This window comes from Pinus tabuliformis, chromosome Q (genome assembly GCF_031772625.1).
Source record: "Pinus tabuliformis cultivar Carrire ecotype Pingquan chromosome Q, CPIR1, whole genome shotgun sequence".
Lineage (NCBI taxonomy): Eukaryota > Viridiplantae > Streptophyta > Pinopsida > Pinales > Pinaceae > Pinus > Pinus tabuliformis.
Window position 1 is genome coordinate 748,758,555 of NC_142296.1, and position 19,367 is coordinate 748,777,921.

The window sequence follows — 19,367 nt, forward strand, 5'->3', positions numbered from 1 at the left end:
AAGCCTTAGACGTGGAGGAGAGATGGTCTTTTAGGAGTGCCTATGCTGCCCTAAATTACAGTCAATGAAGCTAGCCCTATAGACGTAGTCATGGAGGATGATTATAACATTGAAGAGAGGCACCTATGCTATCCTAAAGGAGGCTCCTAAGCAGTCCTAGGAGAGGCTTTAACGCAGGTAAGGAGATGCCTTAGGTACAACTCAGTTGGTGCCCTATCCGCTATCATAATGTGCCCTAGCCGCAGGCTTATGAAGAATCCTATACGTTTCATAAAGGAGGTCTAAATGCTGGCAATGGAAACCTAATCTAATGCTGTCCCTAAGTGCCCTAAACGCTATCCTAAAGGAGTCATGAAGAAATCACCTAGCCGTAGTCAAGAAGGATGTATATACGCAGCTAGGACAAGCCTTCTATATGCTATTCATACGCTATCCTAAGCCGCAGTAAGGAGGCCTAGAAGAGGCCCTAATCCCAGACTTGAAGGTGCCCTATTCCGCTGTCACAACTACAACTATCTAAGGGAGCTTCTATATGTTGCAAAGGAAACCTAGCTGTAGCATAAAGGAGACATATATCAGCGTAAAGGAGCAGCATGGAAATCCCTGTAACATCGTGTTAAATACTGTTGTTCTAAGGCATGGTTAAGGTACGTTTGGGAGCAAGAATCACTAGATTAAAAGACAAAGGGCAACACTGCTATTTAGGATCTTGTTTAGGCCCGTTGAAGGAGTCTACAACTATAGCTAGCTACTTTGCTAGGCTGCAAGCCATAGCAAGCAGCTAATGCTATTCCAAGGCAATATTACAGTTTGCCTCGAGTTCAGATGGCAGCGTGGATTAGGAGAGACTCTCCTAGGTGGACTGAAGCCCTTGAAGGGCTTAGTTATCAAACAGCTTGGAAGCATGGTGTTGAATGTAGCATGATGATGGATGCAGCATGGTGTTGAATGCAACATGGTGATGGGTGCAGCATGGTGATGGAATCACCTTGGAGAATCAGTTGAAGAATGTTTGCCTTCACTCGATTTCAGAATTGCAGTCCATGTCATCAGATCTGCAACCTCATTATGTCATCTTCATGGTGAAGATCTTTGCTCTTATTTTGACAAGTCAAAGTGTTGACTTCTGATGTATATGTACTATCTCTCTCTGCTGAACTATTGAAGAATATAAGAAGAATTGATCAAGGGTTTCCCCACATTGGGGTTTGTCCCTGGCTAGCGCCACATCTTGTGTCCTCTTGTTTTGGCTTGTCTTCTGCGATTTATGCTTATGTTCTATCTGCATTTTACTATCATGCTAAATGCAATTGCTAATTTGGAATTGATATCGCGTTAATATGGAAAATTGAAGTAAATTTGCTCTAAGCATAGAACATACCAAAATTTAACAGTCTAGGTGTGTTATCCTGAAGAATCATCAAATTCAATGCAAAGTGGCACAATGTCCTAAGTGTAGGGGGTGTCCTAGTACATGTGTGATATGTTGCTACTATAAGGAGGACTAAGAGTCTCAACACTTAACTTGGTAGTGCCAATATCTCTCTTTAATGGCTTGGGTACCTGTGGGTAAGATGCCTAAGACATGGGTTGTTGAACCACTTGAAAATCACAACATAGATTCTAGTGAAAGCAAACAATCATTAGGGCCAAAAATCATTATTGCATCTAAGTAAACCAAGCTTGAGTGTCATTGGCTGTTTAATACTTCAAATAAAGATCCCCTTCCAAAATCAGGGCTTTGAACTCACAATGGTGTTTTTTCCCTAGGTAAGAGTGGCTGAAGGACAACCCTATGAGGTGTTTCCAGCCCCTAAGGGGAAGTAACATTTACCCAGTCCACCCTTCAATTGATAGGTGTTAGTGAATAATAATGATGACCACTGAGGGGATAAGGATCCATGATCAAAGGGACCGACTAATGTGGGATCCACACCCTGAGTGTATAGATGTGAGGAGGGAGCAATCGTGGATGCATGATTTACCAACTTGGGCTTTGTTTTTCCAACTCTATTGTGCGCCTTTTACTTTTTCTTGATTTTTCTTTGTATTATTGCTCATAGCTCAAGGGTTAGAGCTTGCTTTGAATGATGTGGTAGTCGTTTTATCCCTTAATGATGAGTCATTTCGTTGCTCATTGGGGTTGGGGCATGCAAGGGTTCTTTCTTTTGATGTAATTGAGCAACATGTGCTCAGGAGCCGGGTGACAGCCATATGAGTGAGGTAGAGCTCATGCTATGCTTTTGTCCACGTGCTAATTTGTATGTCCCTGACCATATTTTGCATATTGATACTCTTTCTTTTAATTTTGCTGTGGCCATGATATGCTCTTTCTGTTTCTTTTAGCTGCATCAACCTCCTAGGGCGAAGTTTCCGAGCCCTACCCAGGTATGTGGACTTATGGGTGCCAAATCCCAAAGAACCAATAGTCAATTGAGCCAAAATAGTGGAGATGAAATATGGGCTTGTAATGTATGATGGAGAGTGTTAAGTATGATATAGGGATAGATAGAACTACACTATCTTAGTCAGGGCTTCCCAGGTAGTGCCCCTCCTAAACCCATTAGACCATTAGGGGAGGTCCCATTGCACTAGTACTAAGATCGAAGATTAACCCCCCATTTAAGGTGAGAGAACAAGATCATGGTCAAGGCCCATCCTTCTTCTGGATCACCCCATAATCCATATCAAATGCCCAAATACAAATAAGCATAAGCACCCGATTGCAAAATGATTAAAATACCTTTTGAGAGGAAGTCCACCTTCATCCACGTGCTTATGCCGGATGGGTGAGAAGCAAATGGATGATGCAAATGGTGGAGATATATTGGCATGTCATCAGTTAGAGGTGGCTGTTGGCTATGTGGTTAACTGGTTGGCTATCGAGAATAGGAGAAAAGTTTTCTCCTATTGGGTTACCTATTTTGGTGGGTAACATCACCAAAATGAGTAACCCCCTAGGAGAACTTTTTCTCCTATTTTGGATAGCCAACCAACCAGTAGCCCTACACATTGCTTGATGATGATGATATGCGGTTCCTTCACTATTTGCACCAGTGTTACACCTCTCACCATTTGGCATTTCCTCTTGGATGAAGGTAGACTACCACTCAATAGGTACTTTGATCATTTTGTAATCGAGTACTTTTACTTAATTTTTTCGTTATTTGATATGGATAAAGAGATGATCTAGATGATTGATCGATCTTCACTGTAAACTTGTTCTCTTGCCTTACCAGTGGGTTAATCTTTCGTCCTAGTCTAGTGGGACCTTTCCTAAGGCCTTAGGGTTATAGAAGGGGCACTATTTAAAAGACCTAGATTGAAATGGCGTGCTCATTCTCCCTTTACCATACTTAACATTTTTCATATCACACCATTATCCCATGATACCATCTCCATTCCCAAGGTTTTAAGTTTCATTGGTTTATTTGGATTTGCACATTGTTATCCACATCCTTGAGTAGGCCAAAAAACATTGCCCTGGAAGTTGATGCAACTAAAAGACTGAAAAAACATAATATGGCCACAATGAAAGAAAAAGAAAAGTCAAAAAGAAAAATATAGTTGGGACACAAGATAACACGTGGGCAAAAACCTAGCATGAACTGTACCCTACTCATTAGCCATCACCTAGTTCCTGAGCACTTGATGCTCCATCTCATCAAAAGGATCCCTTGCATGTCCCAAACTTTGATGAGCAATAAACTGCCTCATCTTAAGGGGTAAATTAAATGCCTATATGATAAAGAGCAAGCTTTCATCCTTGAGCTATGCATCAAATTACAAAGCATTATAAAAAAGAAGTAAAAGGCGTCTTACCCACCAAAAGTGGGTGATCCCATAAGAGAATTTTTCTCCTAGTTATCTCTTCAGCCAACAGCCTTGACAACCACTGATGTAGCCAACATATGGTGTGTGTGCATTATTTTCTTAGTTCTAGTGTTTCATTTTTGTGAAGAATTGCAGTAGTGAATTTATCATTATTTGTCATAATATTTCTGAAGACAAATAAACTGCATAAGTTAGAAGGTAAATTTCCAGTTATTGCATTCGTGGAAATTTCACAAAAATCCCAATCTACAAACTTGGCCTTCCTCTCTCTTAGCTTTCCCTTGTATGGCCCACATGCTAGATGATCGTCTCGACCTCAGCCTAGCCGTAACTCATATGACCCCCCTGCACAAGCCTCAACTCATGCTAGCTAGTTCTCGATCTTTTGCAAAATTGATGCTCAACAACTTGGCCTCCACAAGTTTCCTTCTCCAGAATTTCCTGCTGCAAACACTTCTTTCTCCTTGGCCCTGAGTCTCTCACTCTTTACCTGAGAAAGTCACTCAATGATTTCATGTGTCTTCCTCCTCTCCTTAGGCTTTATTTTATAATTTCTCATTGAGCTAAATCCCTAAACCTAATCTCCAATGTGATGGGTGGCTAGGATTAAAACCTAACTCACTTGAGATCAATGGTAGAGATCAGATCTAATTCACTAAAGCGAATAGTTCACTTTTCTTTAGAAAACTTTATTCCACCAGCCAACATTAATTAATTAATTAACGTTTTTTTCTAAATTAAACTTAGGAAATAATCATAGAAGTCACTTAATAAATTAAGCAAGTACCTAGAGAGGTTTTGGAGGACCCCTGTATGCTTGACACTTACTCTATTCAAAAGTACATGTCCACTGCTATAATCATCTTATTTGATTCTGAGCATGATATATCTGCTTTTTATTGCACTAGAAGATCTGTTAGACTACTTACTAGTTACATTATTCTGTGTATAATATTATTAGTTGTCTTATTATGGTTGTATTTTGGCATTACTATTTCATTTGCTAAGCATATTATAATAATTGTCTCAGGATCTGCGTTTAAGGGGATACTGGATGCAGAATTGGACGAACTTGCACACAGTGAATGAATTCAAACCCATGACAGACTACTTGCTAAGATTAGTGAGGGATGGACAACTGAAATATATGTAAGTCAAGTTCATTATAAAAGCCCCCATTACACTTGCATTAATTGTAGCAATGCCATCCAAAATATGGTCATCTTGTTTACGATTTTACGATGTAACTACCTATCTATCATGAATGTGAATTTCATCCTTTGAGATGGACTAACTTAAATTGCATTGAGCATGAATGGGTGGCAATGGGCACTGAGCCCATGCCTAATTTTTTCTGCAGATAGAGAATCTGAATCTGAATTTGAGTTTTATTAAAACATCCATGAGGTCAGTTGTCCTATGGGATGGAAAAACTCACATATAATGCAACATTTTCTTAGTACAAATGAAAAAAGAGAATAAAATGAGGGAGAATGCAAAGTGTGGTACAAAGACATCTTCGGAGTCCGGACTACTCATCTGGATTTGGTTCTTTTTTCCGAAGAAAAAGTCTCCTTCCCTGCTGTAGAAGCTTAAGCTTTTCTCTAGTGGGCATCATTGAAGGCTTGCGTTGATGTGTCCTCTACATGACCTTCTGTTGATTTGGGGTAGCATCGGATGTGCTCTATCCATGAAACTTGGTGGAGAGACTAAAGCACATGAGATCTCCAAGACCCAGAAATGGTTTGGACAAATTCTAACTAGTTTGGGAGATATTAAAATAATTAATATTTTTAATGGAGTTCCTAAGTCTAAACTTAGGAAAAATAAAATATTAAGGAGTATTAATATAAAATTGGGTTAGAAGGGTCCAAAAGTCATGGATCAAGCCAAATATAATTTTAGCCGTTGATTAGAGATTTAATCTTGGCTGTTGATGGACCAACGAGAAAGTTATAAGAAGAGGCTTGAGGGTCAGTTGGAGAACATACTGAGGGAAACCAGTCAGTTCGATTTCTAGAGCGGGGTTAGCTGAGAAATTCAAACTAGTGGTCTGGAGAGTAGCAGGAGGTAGCAAGTACGGAACAGAGAGTCGGGAACAACACTAGAAGACCAGCGCATAGGTTGGAGAGGCAAACGCAGAGGCAACAGACTGCGCAGTCACTGGCCTGCGTGTGTGACACAGAGAGGCCAAGTGCTGACGCAGAGAGGCAGGGGTTGATGAAGAGTGTCTAGGAGCTACGCAGAGGTCAGTGAGGCTGATGCTGAGTCTGGGAGAAGTGTTGGAGAATTTTCTCTCTGATGGGTAAGCCAATTTGGCACCCTGTTGTACTGAAGAATCGCTGAATAATAAAACCCTCCCTTGCTGCACCGGTTTTCCCACATTGGGTTTTTCCGGGGACTGTTGTCCAAAATATCTGTGTCGATGTGTTGATTCTTGTGCATGTGTTTGTTTTTGTATTATGGTGTGATATCTACAGCAGAATTTATTTTAATGTTTATTGAAGGATTTTCATAAATAACTTATTGGAAAATAAGTAGGTAAAGTAAATCAATTGTTGTAGTGATAGAATTTTCACATGGTATCAGAGCAAGTAATCAGAGACAGGAAGGGAAAATCAATTATGGGTTGAAACCATGATGCAGAGGCATCTACGTCAGGAGACTTGCACAGATTTTTAGAAAAATGCACAAGGGAAAGTGATTTCGATTTCTCTATGTTGGCTTCTAAACTAGAAGAAGAAGTGGCTTGTATGACTAGTTCTGCATCATCAGAGGTATGGTATATAGACAGTGGAGCCTCTTGGCATATGACGGGAATCCGGGAATGTTTCTCAGATTATCGGGAGGAGAAGATGAACTTTCAGATCACCATGGGGAACAAGGCAAAGTGTACTCCAGTAGGGAGGGGTACCATAGCTTTTCAAACAGAATCGGGAGAGCGGTTCTGTGCTACCAATGTGCTGCATGTACCATGATTGGGGATGAACTTACTTTCTGTGTCGCAACTTCAAGGCAAAGGCTATGTCGTCTTTTTCCTCAAGGAGAAAGTATACGTCAAACATCCGAGTTGGAAAAAGAAAGTGCAGATCGGGATCAAAAGTAACAGGTTGTATAGACTACAACTAGAATCACCAATGGCACTAATAGGTAGTCATGGAGACAAGGATTTGAACGAACTATGGCACAGAAGAATGGGACATTTGCACCATGGGGCTCTGAGAATTCTCAGGAGCACTGTAACAGGAGTTCCGGATCTTAGTACGGAACAAGATGATGTATGCAGAGGATGTGCTCTAGGAAAGTATGCCAAAGCAACATTTCCTAGAAGTAAAAACAAGGCCAAGAGTGTACTAGGATTGATACACTTAGATATCTGCGGACCTATGTCCACTAAAGCTCTTAGTGGTGCCGAGTACTTCCTTACCTTCATTGATGACCACTCAAGGAAAACTTAGATTTATTTTCTGAAACCAAGGACGAGGTTTCCTGTCGATTCAAAGAGTTCAAGGCTCTGGTGGAGAATCTGACTGGGAAGAAAATAAAAGTTTTGCGCTTAGATAATGGTGGAGAGTATGTCGATAAGGACTTGTAATATTCCTAACCCAGAATATTCCTCAAACCCTAGCAAAAGCTCTAACCAAATATGTGCAAATGATATAATAACCCAAAAGTGATAAAATAACAGTGGAACAACATATAATAATGTAAACCGGAAATATAAGCAGATACACAAGAAATGCAGCGAGAAATGCTAAGCCATCTTATTATACTGAGCAATAAAATGAGTACAAGAGGTGACTAGACAGAGGGCACCTCGACTTGCACAAGGCAAGTGAAGAAATACTCTCAGAATGACAAGAATGGCCTCTCTGCATGGATGCTGCTGCTGTAGGAAACAAATAATGATTTGGGGCTGCTCCCCTCTTCGGAAAAAGCTGAAACTCTGGATTCAAGCTCTACTCAAGAAACCCAGAAAAACCCAGAAAGCTTTCCTGGAATGGCTGACCCATGAAAAATGCCCTCTTGGGGTTTTGCGTAGTTCCTCAATGCCCTGTGCTGCCACTGAAGAAAACCCTTCTAAACTCTGCCTGAAACACTGCCTGAAACCCTGCCAAAAATCCTCCAATGAGACAAGAGCTGGACCCCTGCTCAATCTCCTAGCATAAATCCACCTGCAAAACCCCAATCCAGCACTACAACCAAAAAGAACTGCGTCCCTCTCCCAGTGCTGCACAGTCCTCCAAAACGCTGCTAAAACTGTTGCTGGAATGCTGATGAAACTACTTCTGAAACACCAAAGGAAATACCTTGCCCGAGCAGGCACTCGAAGTCCCCCGGGGCTAAGGGTGAGATCTCCGAACGGAGACACTCGATGCACTAAACAGTGCTGCAGACTAGCTAAACGGCCAGCATGCTCAGAAGTCGAAACGACTAGCTCCAAATGCACATAACTGAATGGTCCAAAATGAGGGGGCTCCTCTCTATTTTATAGCCTCTGCCTCTCACAATCCCTAGGCTCACCTCCTCCTGCGTGATTCCCCTCTTGCCATGTGTTCTTCCCTCCTGCGCAGTCCCTCCATGTGTCTGCGTGGGCCCCATTTCTGTGTCCCCATTTGGCCCCCTTGGCTCCTCCTTAAGTCACAATGTTGTGCTACTAGGAAGTGACTTTTTATTCTTAAAGTGAGGTATGTCCTCCGTCCTCACTTTTTTTATTTATAAATAATTATAGTAGGCAAAAATTGGGCAAAATCGAATATTCCAATTAGCCATGGCTAATTAGGAATATTACAGTCTCTCCCGGCACAATGTTGCTTGTCCTCAAGCAACTGAAGTGATGGATGCTGCAAGATCTTCTCACTCTCCCAAGTGGCATCCTCATTCGGCAAATTCTTCCACGTCACCAAGAATTCCTGGACCGTCCTACTCTGTAGCTGCCTCTCCCTGGTATCAATAATAGCCTCTGGCTGCAATACCAAATTCCCCTAGTCATCCATGGGTGGTAGCTCATCTGTCAGTGTCACCTGCTGCCCCAATGCCCTTTTTAGGCATGATACATGGAAAACGTTATGAATCTTACTGCCTTGGGGCAGCTCCAACTCATATGCAACTTGTCCAACCCTACGTATCACCCTGTACAACCCATAAAAGCGGGGCTTAAGCTTCTTAGCCCCCTTCTACTTTAGTGACGTCGGTATGGTTGTAACCGTAGGTAGACCATGTCCCCTACCTCGAACTGTCTCTCCACCCGACCCCTGTCGTCATACAACTTCTGCTGGTTCTGTGCTGTAGCCATGTTATCCTTGAGAGCTCGGAGAATATCCTGACTCTCTTGGATCCATATCTTGGCTCTGGGAGCCTTGCTATCACCAAACATCGCGTCAACAAAAGATAAAGGATGATACCCATATAAGGCATAAAACAGTGACATACCAATGGACATGTGATGCGAAGTATTGTAGCAGTACTCCCCTAGATGCAGCCACCTCAACCATGCTCGCTGCTGCCCACTGACATAGTTACGCAAGTAGCCCTCTAGCCACTTGTTAACTATCTCTGTCTGCCCATCTGTCTGTGGGTGATAACTGGTACTCGGTGTCAACTTTGTCCCCACCAACTGGAAAATCTCTTGCCAAAACCCGCCTAGGAAACGGCTGCCCCTATCACTGATGATGGTCTTACGAAGACCATGTAGTCTGAAGATCTCTCTAAATAACAGCTCAGCCACCTGTGTTGCTGTATAGTGTGTGGATATGGCAAAAAAGTGTGCGTACTTTGTCAGTCGGTCAATGACGACAAAGATGCAATCCTTGCCCTGTACCATGGGCAACCCTATGATGAAGTCCATCGAAATACTCTCCCATTTTCCCTCCAGAATGGGAAGAGGCTGCAATAATCCCGCGGGATGGCTCATCTCTCCTTTGTTCCTCTGGCAAACATCGCACTCCCGGATGTGCTGGAGTACATCCTCCTTGAGGCCCTTCCATGAGAACCTCTCCCTAATGGCCTTGTAGGTTTTGGTAAACCTCTGATGTCCTGCCAACGGTGAATCATGTGATGCTTGGAGTATCTTCTTCTTGAGGTGAGACCCCTCAGTCAAGAAGATCCGGTCCCTGTAATAGATGATCTCATCGATCACCCTGTACCTATCATCTGCCACCTGCCCATCCAGAACCTCACATGCAAACTTGTCCTTGGAGTACTCTACTAAGAGTCGAGCCCTCCAGTCTGTATCCAAGCTCATAAGGGACAATGTGGCTAGTCTACGTGAAAGGGCATCTGCTACCATGTTGTTCTTACCCTTGACATACTCAATGTCAAAGTCATATGCTTAGATCTTGCTGATCCACTTCTGTTGCCTCTCCTGTCGCTGCTTTTGCTCCAAAAAGAACTTGAGGCTGTTGTGATCAGTCCGTACCCTGAACCTATTACCCACCAGATACTGCCAGTACTTAACCAATGCATGCATGATGGCTAGCATCTCCTTGTCGTATAGAGAATACAACCTCCCGCGCGGAAGGAGCTTCCGACTCTCAAAGGCTATAGGGTGACCTCCCTGCATCAACACTGCGCCGATCCTCTCTCCCGACGCATCACACTCCAAAACAAAAGGCTGCGTAAAATCTGACAATGCAAGCATTGTGCAGCTGCTCATAACCTCCTTGAGCCTGTCAAAGGCTCGCTGCACTGTATCTAACCAACTGAAAGCCCCCTTCCTCGTCAAATCTGTCAGTGGTGCGGCAAGCTGTGAGAAACATTTGACGAACTTCCGGTAGTAAGTACAAATGCCAATAAATCCTCGAAGTTCCGTCACATTTCTCGGCTCTGGCCATTCTCTGATGGCCCTGATCTTCTCCCCGTGGACTCTCACTCCATCGACTCCTATGATGTGTCCCAGATACAACATCTCCATCAACCCAAACTCACACTAGGAGAGTTTGGCATAGAATTGCTGCTCCTGTAAGATATGCAATACCATCTCAATGTGTCGGAGATGCTCCTCCCAAGTCCTGCTCTAAATGAGAATGTCATCAAAGAATACCAACACAAACTTCCTCAGGTGACCATGGAAGATGTGATTCATGCAGGACTGAAATGTAGCAGGGGCGTTGGTTAGCCCAAAAGGCATCACCAAGAACTCAAAGTGCCCATAGTGACACCTGAAGGCGGTCTTGGGAATGTCCTGCTCCCTCACGCGAATCTGATGGTACCCAGATCTCAAATCAATCTTTGAGAAGAATCATGCTCCCCTCAACTTGTCCATCAACTTATCAATCCTGGGTATGGGGTGCCTGTTCTTCAGGGTCTTCTTGTTTAGGGCCTTGTAGTCTATGCACATCCTCAATGTACTTTCACCAACACCACAGAAGAATCAAAAGGACTCGTGCTCGGTTGAATGTGCCCAAGAGCCAGCAACTCCTGGATAGCCCGCTCAATCTTGTCCCAATAAGCCTTGGGGTGCCTATAGGGGGTGGTGATCACTGCCTGGATGCCCTGCTTAAGCTTGATAGTGTGCTCAAACCCCTGATCCGGTGGCTGTCTTGGTGGAATCTCTCCAAACACTATGGCATGCCGATCAAGGATGGACTGGATCTCTGGATGTATCGTCTGCCCTGTAGTCCCTGCGTTTGATGCACACAACTCCACTGCCCACTCTATGTCTCCCTTGCAGAAGACTGCCTCCATCCGATGAGCCGACACAGTCTGAGGCGGATATGTGTGCTGTCCCAGTATCTTCTCATGCCTCCCTGTCTTCTCATCATCCCACTCCATCTCTGGGGTCTTCCAATCCGTCGTGACCTTCCCTAGAGTAATAAGCCACTGAACACCCAGTATCATGTTGGTGTCCGGAATATCGACCACGAAAAAGTGGTCAGTCAATGTGTAGGTGTCCATCGTCACTGAAAGCTCCGGAACATAATGAGCACAAGTCATGGTCTGATCTCCTGGGACCAATACTAAAAACCCATCGAAGCTCTCTGTCTGAATACCTCTCCGCTCAATCATCTGTGCATCAATGAAGTTGTGGGTTGCCCCACTGTCAACCAAAACTGATACGCGTTGGCCACGTACTGTCCCTCGTACGCGTAGCGTCAGATACTTGGGAACTCCTCGCAACGCTGCAAGGGCCCCTCCGGTGGGTGCAAAAGATGCACCACCTTCTGCTAGGCGTGGAGGTGGCAAAAGTCCCTATATGGCATGGATATCTCCTACCTCCACATCCTCCTCGTCATCCTCTTCTCCACTGCTATCGGAGAAGACCTCAATAAAATGTGCTTTGCCAATAGCACATCTATGTCCTGATGCCCATGGCTCCTGACAGGTGAAGCATAACCACTTCTTCTTCAGCTCTCTCTTGGCATCGTTGTCAAGCTGTACTCGTCCTGGATTCCCCTTTGGAGAAGGAATCCTCACATCCTTCCCCTTAGACTGAAAAGTTTGTCTCTGGGGGTAAGGTGTTCGGGTCCTGGGTAAAACATCCTGTAAGTCTCGGGTCCTGCTGATAGCGTCTTGGAGTGTGGCTAGTTTAGTGGATCGGACTAAACCCCGAAGTGGCTCTGCTAACCCCTCAACATACATATAGACCCTCCGTGCCGTGGATAGGTCTGGCACCATCACGGAGACCCTCAAGAAATCTGTAATGTAGGTCTCTGGGCTCCCTGCCTGTTTGAGCTTCGTCAGCTCAACGAAATGCTGCTTTGGATCCCTCCGATCAAATCGCTCCATCAGTCTCCTGGTAAACTCGGCATATGTCGTCACTGTGGAGTGCCCCAATGTAACCATCCCATGAAACTACCAATCCTGGGCCTCGCCATCCAAATGCAATGTTGCCACCTTGATGGCCTTTGCCTACGACATCTGGTTAAGCTGGAAATAAATGTCCAGCTTCTCCACCCAAGACTTTGCTGAGCTGTTTGATGAGCCATCAAACGTAGGCAAGTGGAATCTACTCGCTGCACGGTGGGTGTCGCCATCATGGTAATGCTGGTACCCTTTGTGATGGTTGCGGGGTCTGCTATCCCGCTGGAGCTGAACAAAATCTCTGAATGAGAGGGCTTCCCTGAACTCCTGCCCATAGGCCTGTTACTCTGCAAAATAATCGCCCATATGTCCGGGCTCTGCCTCCTGCTGGGCTACAGCCCCCATGTCTGCTCCTAAGAAAGTGGGCATGGTAGAGCGTGTAGGGGCATGTGAGGCCACCTACTGCGCAGTATCACGCTACTCTGGCAAGTGATGGGATGCATCTGATCCCTCACCAATCTGAAAAACTCGTGGGCTCTCACGCTGTCTGGCCTCTACTGCCGTGAATTTTGCCCCATCACCTCAATCTGCCTTGGCAGATCCTGCACTGATTTGAGGAGCATATTTGCAAATCTCTTCCCGTCCTCGTCGGCCATCTATTTTGCGTCCACTACTGGCTCTCTCTGTTCTGCGTCTACCACAGGCTCCTCCTGTTCTGCGTCCACCACAGGAACACACTCTCCCTCCCCGTAGGTATTCTCCAACATACGTCCAGTGTATCTGTACCTCCTACCTCTGTAACAAATGTAGGGTTTTTCCCCTGGTGTCAAAGATTGCTAGCTCCACAGGCTGAACCAGATTTGTTCTCTAATACCATTGTAATATTCTTAACCCAGAATATTCCCCAAACCCTAGCAAAAACTCCAACCAAATATGTGCAAATGATATAATAACCCAGAAGTGATAAAATAACAGTGGAGCAGCATATAATAATGTAAACAGGAAATATAAGTAGATACACAAGAAATGCAGTGAGAAATGCTAAGCCATTTTATTATACTAAGCAATAAAATGAGTACAAAAGGTGACTAGACAGATGGCACCTCGACTTGCACAAGGCAAGTGAAGAAATACTCTCAGAATGACAAGAATGGCCTCTCTGCGTGGATGCTGTTGCTGTGCTGCTGCTGCTACTAGGAAGCAAATGATGATTTGGGGTTTCTCCCCTCCTCGGAAAAAGCTGAAACTCTAGATTCGGGCTCTACTCAAGAAACCCAGAAAAACCCAAAAAGCTTTCCTAGAGTGGCCGACCCCTGAAAAATGCCCTCTTGGGGTTCTGCGCAGTTTCTCAATGCCCTGCGCTGTGACTGAAGAAAACCCCTCTAAACTTTGCCTGAAACACTGCCTGAAACCCTGCCAAAAATTCTCCAATGAGACAAGAGTTGGACCCCTGCTCAATCTCCCAGCATAAATCCACCTGCAAAACCCCAATCCAGCACTACAACTAAAAAGAACTGCGTCCCTCTCCCAGTGCTGCGCAGTCCTCCAAAACGCTGCTAAAACTGCTGCTGGAATGCTGATGAAACTACTGCTGAAACACCAAAGGAAATACCTTTCCCGAGCAAGCACTCGAAGTCCCCCGAGGCTAAGGGTGAGATCTCCGAACGGAGACACTCGATGCACTAAACAATGTTGCAGACTAGCTAAACAGCCAGCGTGCTCAGAAGTCGAAACGACTAGCTCCAAATGCACATAACTGAATGGTCCAAAATGAGGGGGCCTCTCTCTATTTTATAGCCTCTGCCTCTCACAATCCCTAGGCTCACCTCCTCCTGCGTGATTCCCCTCTTGCCATGTGTTCTTCCCTCCTGCGCAGTCCCTCCATGTGTCTGCGTGGGCCCCATTTCTGCGTCCCCCTTTGGCCCCCTTGGCTCCTCCTTAAGTCACAACGTTGTGCTACTAGGAAGTGACTTTTTATTCTTAAAGTGAGTTATGTCCCCCGTCCTCACTTTTTTTATTTATAAATAACTATAGAAGGCAAAAATTGGGCAAAATTGAATATTCCAATTAGCCATGGCTAATTAGGAATATTACAAGACTTCATTGATTTTTGCGCTAAGGAGGGCATCAGAAGAAAGTGGACAACTCCTTACAATCCGGAGCAGAATGAAGTAGCACAAAGGAAGAACAAGACTATTGTAGAAGCAGCTAGGGCCATGATGTATGATTAGGATATGCCAAAATTCCTATGGGCAGAAGCATGCAACACAACAGTCTATGTTCAGAATAGGACTCCTCATCGGGCATTGGGCAAGATTACTCTAGAGAAAGTTTTCACAGGGAAGACACCTGAAGTCAGTCATTTGAAGATATTTGGGAGTTTAGCATATTGCTGTGTACCCAAGGAAAAGAGGAAAAAGCTGGATCAAACTGCGGAAAAAGGATATTTAGTGGGATATAGTGATAATGCTAAGGCTTACAGAATCTATCTTCTAGGAAGCAGGAAGGTAGTGGTTCGACGAGATGTGAAGTTCATGGAGGATAGGGCTTTCAGAAAATCTCGTGAAATGCCTTTCGAGGAGCAGTCAAAAGAGGAGCCATTGGTTAAACCTCTTCAACCAACAGAAGTAAAGAATTCTTTCTCGGGTCAAGGAGATTCATAGGATGAGGAGGAGCTAACAGAAGCACCTGTTGGCAGAGGAAGAACTAGCAAGGAACTTCTTCAGATTTTGCGAGATGCAGAGGACTTGATCTGTGCGCCAAGAAACAATAAGAGGTAGCGAAAATAGCCAGATAGATATTAGGCATTAGTAGTTGTTGATTTGGGGTAGCATCGAATGTGCTCTAGCCACGAAAATTGGTGGAGAGGCTAAGGAACATGAGATCTCCAATACCTAGAAAGGGTTTCGGTAGATTCTAAACAGTTTGGGAGATATTAAAATAATTAATATTTTTAATGGAGTCCCTAAGTCTAAACTTCCGGAAAATAAAATATTAATGTGAATTAATATAAAACTGTGTTAGAATGGTCCAAAAGTCATGGATTAAGCCAAATCTAATCTTAGCTGTTGATTAGGGACTTAATCTTGGCTGTTGATTTGTCAGCGAGAAAAGTATAAGAGGAGGCTTGAGGGTCACTTGGAGAACACACCAAGAGATCAAGATTTTGACTTTTTGGGCTGGGCTTTTTGAGAAAGTTGAGAGAGTGATCATAGTTGCCGCTGAGGGGCAGTGAATACAGAAGTAGATAGGCAGACATAACATCGGGAGGATCAACGAAGTAGCCGGAGAGAGGGACGCAGAACCAACCAAGGGTTCATGCAAAGGCAGCCAGGTGCTGCGCAGTGCCTCAGAGGGCCAGAGGACTGACGCAGTGCCTCCAGAGGTTGACGCAGGCCAAGCCAGAGTGACACTGGGCTAACGCTGGGCCAGAGAGAGCTGACGCAGCCCTTAGAGGTTGACGCTGGGGTTTCTTGGGGCAAATTGGAGCTGTGGAGCTGCCAGAGTGTTTATCTAGGAATTCAGCGGGAATATTTGCTTCTGAGTAGAGAGGTACTACTGCCGAGATTTTTCTCTGTTGGGTGAACCAGATTTGGCACCCAGATTGTATTTTGAAATTGCTTAATAAATCAAACCCTCAGATAGCTGCATCGGTTTTCCTACATTGGGTTTTTCTGGGGACATTAGTCCAAAAACAATGGTGTCACTTGTGTGCTTGTTTCTGTTTTCTTCAGTTGATGATCTGTAATGTGTTGAGCATGTACTTGTATTTATTTCCAGTATTTACATGGTAAATAACTTGTTAATTAATAGAACAAGTAGGTAGGAATAAATCAGTAAAGTACATGAAGGGTCTCTAACGAGTTAGACTTAAAAATTCCAACATGGTATTAGAGGGTGGTTGCAGATCACAGGAGAATTGAGGACATCAGCCCAGCAGAGCAGCAACAATAGAAAACAGCGGTCCTGAGTGACAGAAGCTGTTCCTAGCAGAGAAGCAGCAAGGAAGGGGTGACGCAGTGCCAGCGTCATCAAGTTCGAGCCAGGAAGAGGCAAGACAGAGGCTGAGGGAGGCAAAGAGAGGCTCACGCAGAGCCACGCAGAGGCCAGGAGGGCTGACGCAGTTGGTTGAGGAAGCTGATTTGCCGGTGCGAAGATTGCATAGAGCCTAGGAGCTCTAACCTTCAGTTTGCTGGGCTTTAGGAGGCTGTGGGTAAGTTGCAGAGTGGAGTTGGTGGGGTATTGTAGTCAGAACAATACCTAACACGGAAATGTCAAGGAGGGAATTGCTATCGAGGGTTTCTAGCCGAGAAATCTGGATCAGTGGTGTAGGTGCACTAACGATCGGAGTGGGGGCATCTCAACATTGGCAAAAGGGTTTCCAGGAGGGAAATCGATGCTCATAGGGAGTCACGCCGTGAACTTCTAGGAGGGAAGTAGAGGAGCCGCACGATGGCAGTGAACGGGGTAAGAGACCAAGACAGACTGGACAGAGCCTCAAACTTCGTAGTCTAGAAGGCCATAATCCTATCCGTTCTAGATAGAAATCGTGTCAAGCACTTCGCCTTGAGGATGATAACTATCCCAGTTGACCCAGTTGTTAACGACAAGTACGAGGAGGCAATGGCGAGGGCCAAGAGCATCATTCTTGACGGGGTCAAGGACCATGTGGTACCACATATTGCCAAAAACGACATGGCAAATGAGATGTGGGAGGCCCTAAAGAAATTGTACCAGCATACTTCTGTGCAGAGAAGGATGTTACTAGAAAATCAGTTGCGATCATACCAGATGCAGAAGGGAGAACAGATCGACCCCTTTCTTGGTTGATTGAAGGAGATCCGAGATTCGCTGACTTCCATATGGGCCACGCTGAATCAAGAATTGATGGTGATAACAGCCATAAACACAGTGTCAGAAGACGGGGAAGTGTTTGTCCAGAGCATATTGGGTAGGGCGACCCTTCTAGATTGGGAGGAAATGTGGGTTGTTGTTCGCCAAGAAGAGATTAGAAGGCTTAGCAAGGCGAGAAGCAGCGGCAAGGGCATCAGAATCAAGAAAGAGGAGGAGGTGGATGTTGCCCTAGCATCTGAGGGAAAGCAGGAGAAACGGAAGAAGGACCTCTCCAAGGTCAAATGCTTCCACTGTGGGGAGCTAGGTTATTATGCGACCCAGTGTCCAAGGAAGAAGAGCAAGGCAGAGGTCTCCGAGACCAAGGGTGCGCCAGCAAGGGCAGAGAAGGAAGTGGATACAGAGGATGACTGTGCCGTGAGTGCACACACGCCACTTGAGCAGAAGTGGGGAGACATCGAGCTGTAGTCAGACGGACTACAAGCGATGAGGGGCAGGATCCTCGAGGTATCCAGCCTCTTGGATTAGACCTTGCTACGGGAGCCCTGAAGAGTAGCAGTAATGGTGGATGTCAGCAGAGATTGATGCGGATGGAGCGACAGAGGGAGCTACAGTGCAGGATTTCCAGGACAGCGTGAGGCAGCAGTGCGAGAAGTACGGTAGTGTTGCACTAGTGTAGGATGGCACAAAGAGGTGTGCAACGATGCGAGATGCAAGGAGTTGTTGCAGCAGCACAGAGGTCAGAGTGGGATCACTTGTTAGCGACAGAGGGAGCTTTAGCATCATGGGTGTCTCTAGCCTGATAGAGATGTTAGAGTTGGGAGATCAGTTACTCAGTAACTGGGTTGCAGTGCAGCAGTTAGCAGTGACAGTGCTATGGGCAGCACGATGCAACAGGATGAGAGGGAGTTGCAGTACGGATGTAGCGGTGGCAGTGGCAGGGCCATGGGTAGCAGTACAGGATGCAAAAGTGCAGATGATGGGCAATAGGCCTAGCATCAACACAAGGACCGATGCCAGATGATCAAGGTGATACTCAGTGAGGAGTATTGCTAGGGCACAGTCCTCGCTAAGAGGGAGTGTTGATTTGGGGTAGCATTGGATGTGCTCTAGCCACGAAAATTGGTGGAGAGGCTAAGGCACATGAGATCTCCAATATCCAGAAAGGGTTTGGGCAGATTCTAAACAGTTTGGGAGATATTAAAATAATTAATATTTTTAATGGAGTCCCTAAGTCTAAACTTAGGGAAAATAAAATATTAATGTGAATTAATATAAAATTGTGTTAGAATGGTCCAAAAGTCATGGATCAAGCTAGATCTAATCTTAGCTGTTGATTAGGGACTTAATCTCAGCCATTGATTTGTCAACAAGAATAGTATAAGAGGAGGCTTGAGGGTCACTTGGAGAACACACCAAGAGATCAAGATTTCGACTTTGTGGGGCTGGGTTTGCTGAGAAAGTTGAGGGAATGATCAGAGTTGTAGCTGAGGTGCAGTGAATACAGAAGCAAAGAGGCAGAGATAGCACCGAGAGGATCAACGCAGTAGTCGGAGAGAGGGATGCAGAACCAGCCAAGGGTTCACGTAGAGGCAGCCAGGGCTCACGCAGAGGCAGCCAAGTGTTGTGCAGTGCCTTAGAGGGCCAGCGTGAGTGACCCAGAGGGCCAGAGGACTGACGCAGTGCCTCCAGAGTTTGATGCAGGCCAAGCCAGAGTGACGCTGGGCCAGAGAGAGCTGACGCAGTCCCTAGAGGCTGACGCTGGGGTTTCGTGGGGCAGATTGGTGTTGTGGAGCTGCCGGAATGTTTATCCGGGGTTTCAGCTAAAATATCTGCTTCCGAGTAGAGAGGTACTATTGCCGAGATTTTTCTTTGTTGGGTGAGCCAGATTTGGCAACCAGATTGTATTCTGAAACTGCTTAATAAATCAAACCCTCAGA

At 45.1% G+C, this 19,367-nt stretch overlaps 1 protein-coding gene across 1 annotated transcript in view; it reads left to right on the top strand.

Annotated features, from left to right (window-relative positions):
• Positions 1-19,367, top strand: part of LOC149221698 (Polyketide synthase, enoylreductase family protein) — a 374,456-nt gene that overhangs the window by 241,801 nt on the left and 113,288 nt on the right. The window contains exon 10 of the mRNA XM_089385195.1: positions 4,865-4,983. Within this exon, the coding sequence (XP_089241321.1) occupies positions 4,865-4,983 (119 nt within the window). The remainder of the gene's footprint in view (positions 1-4,864; positions 4,984-19,367) is intronic.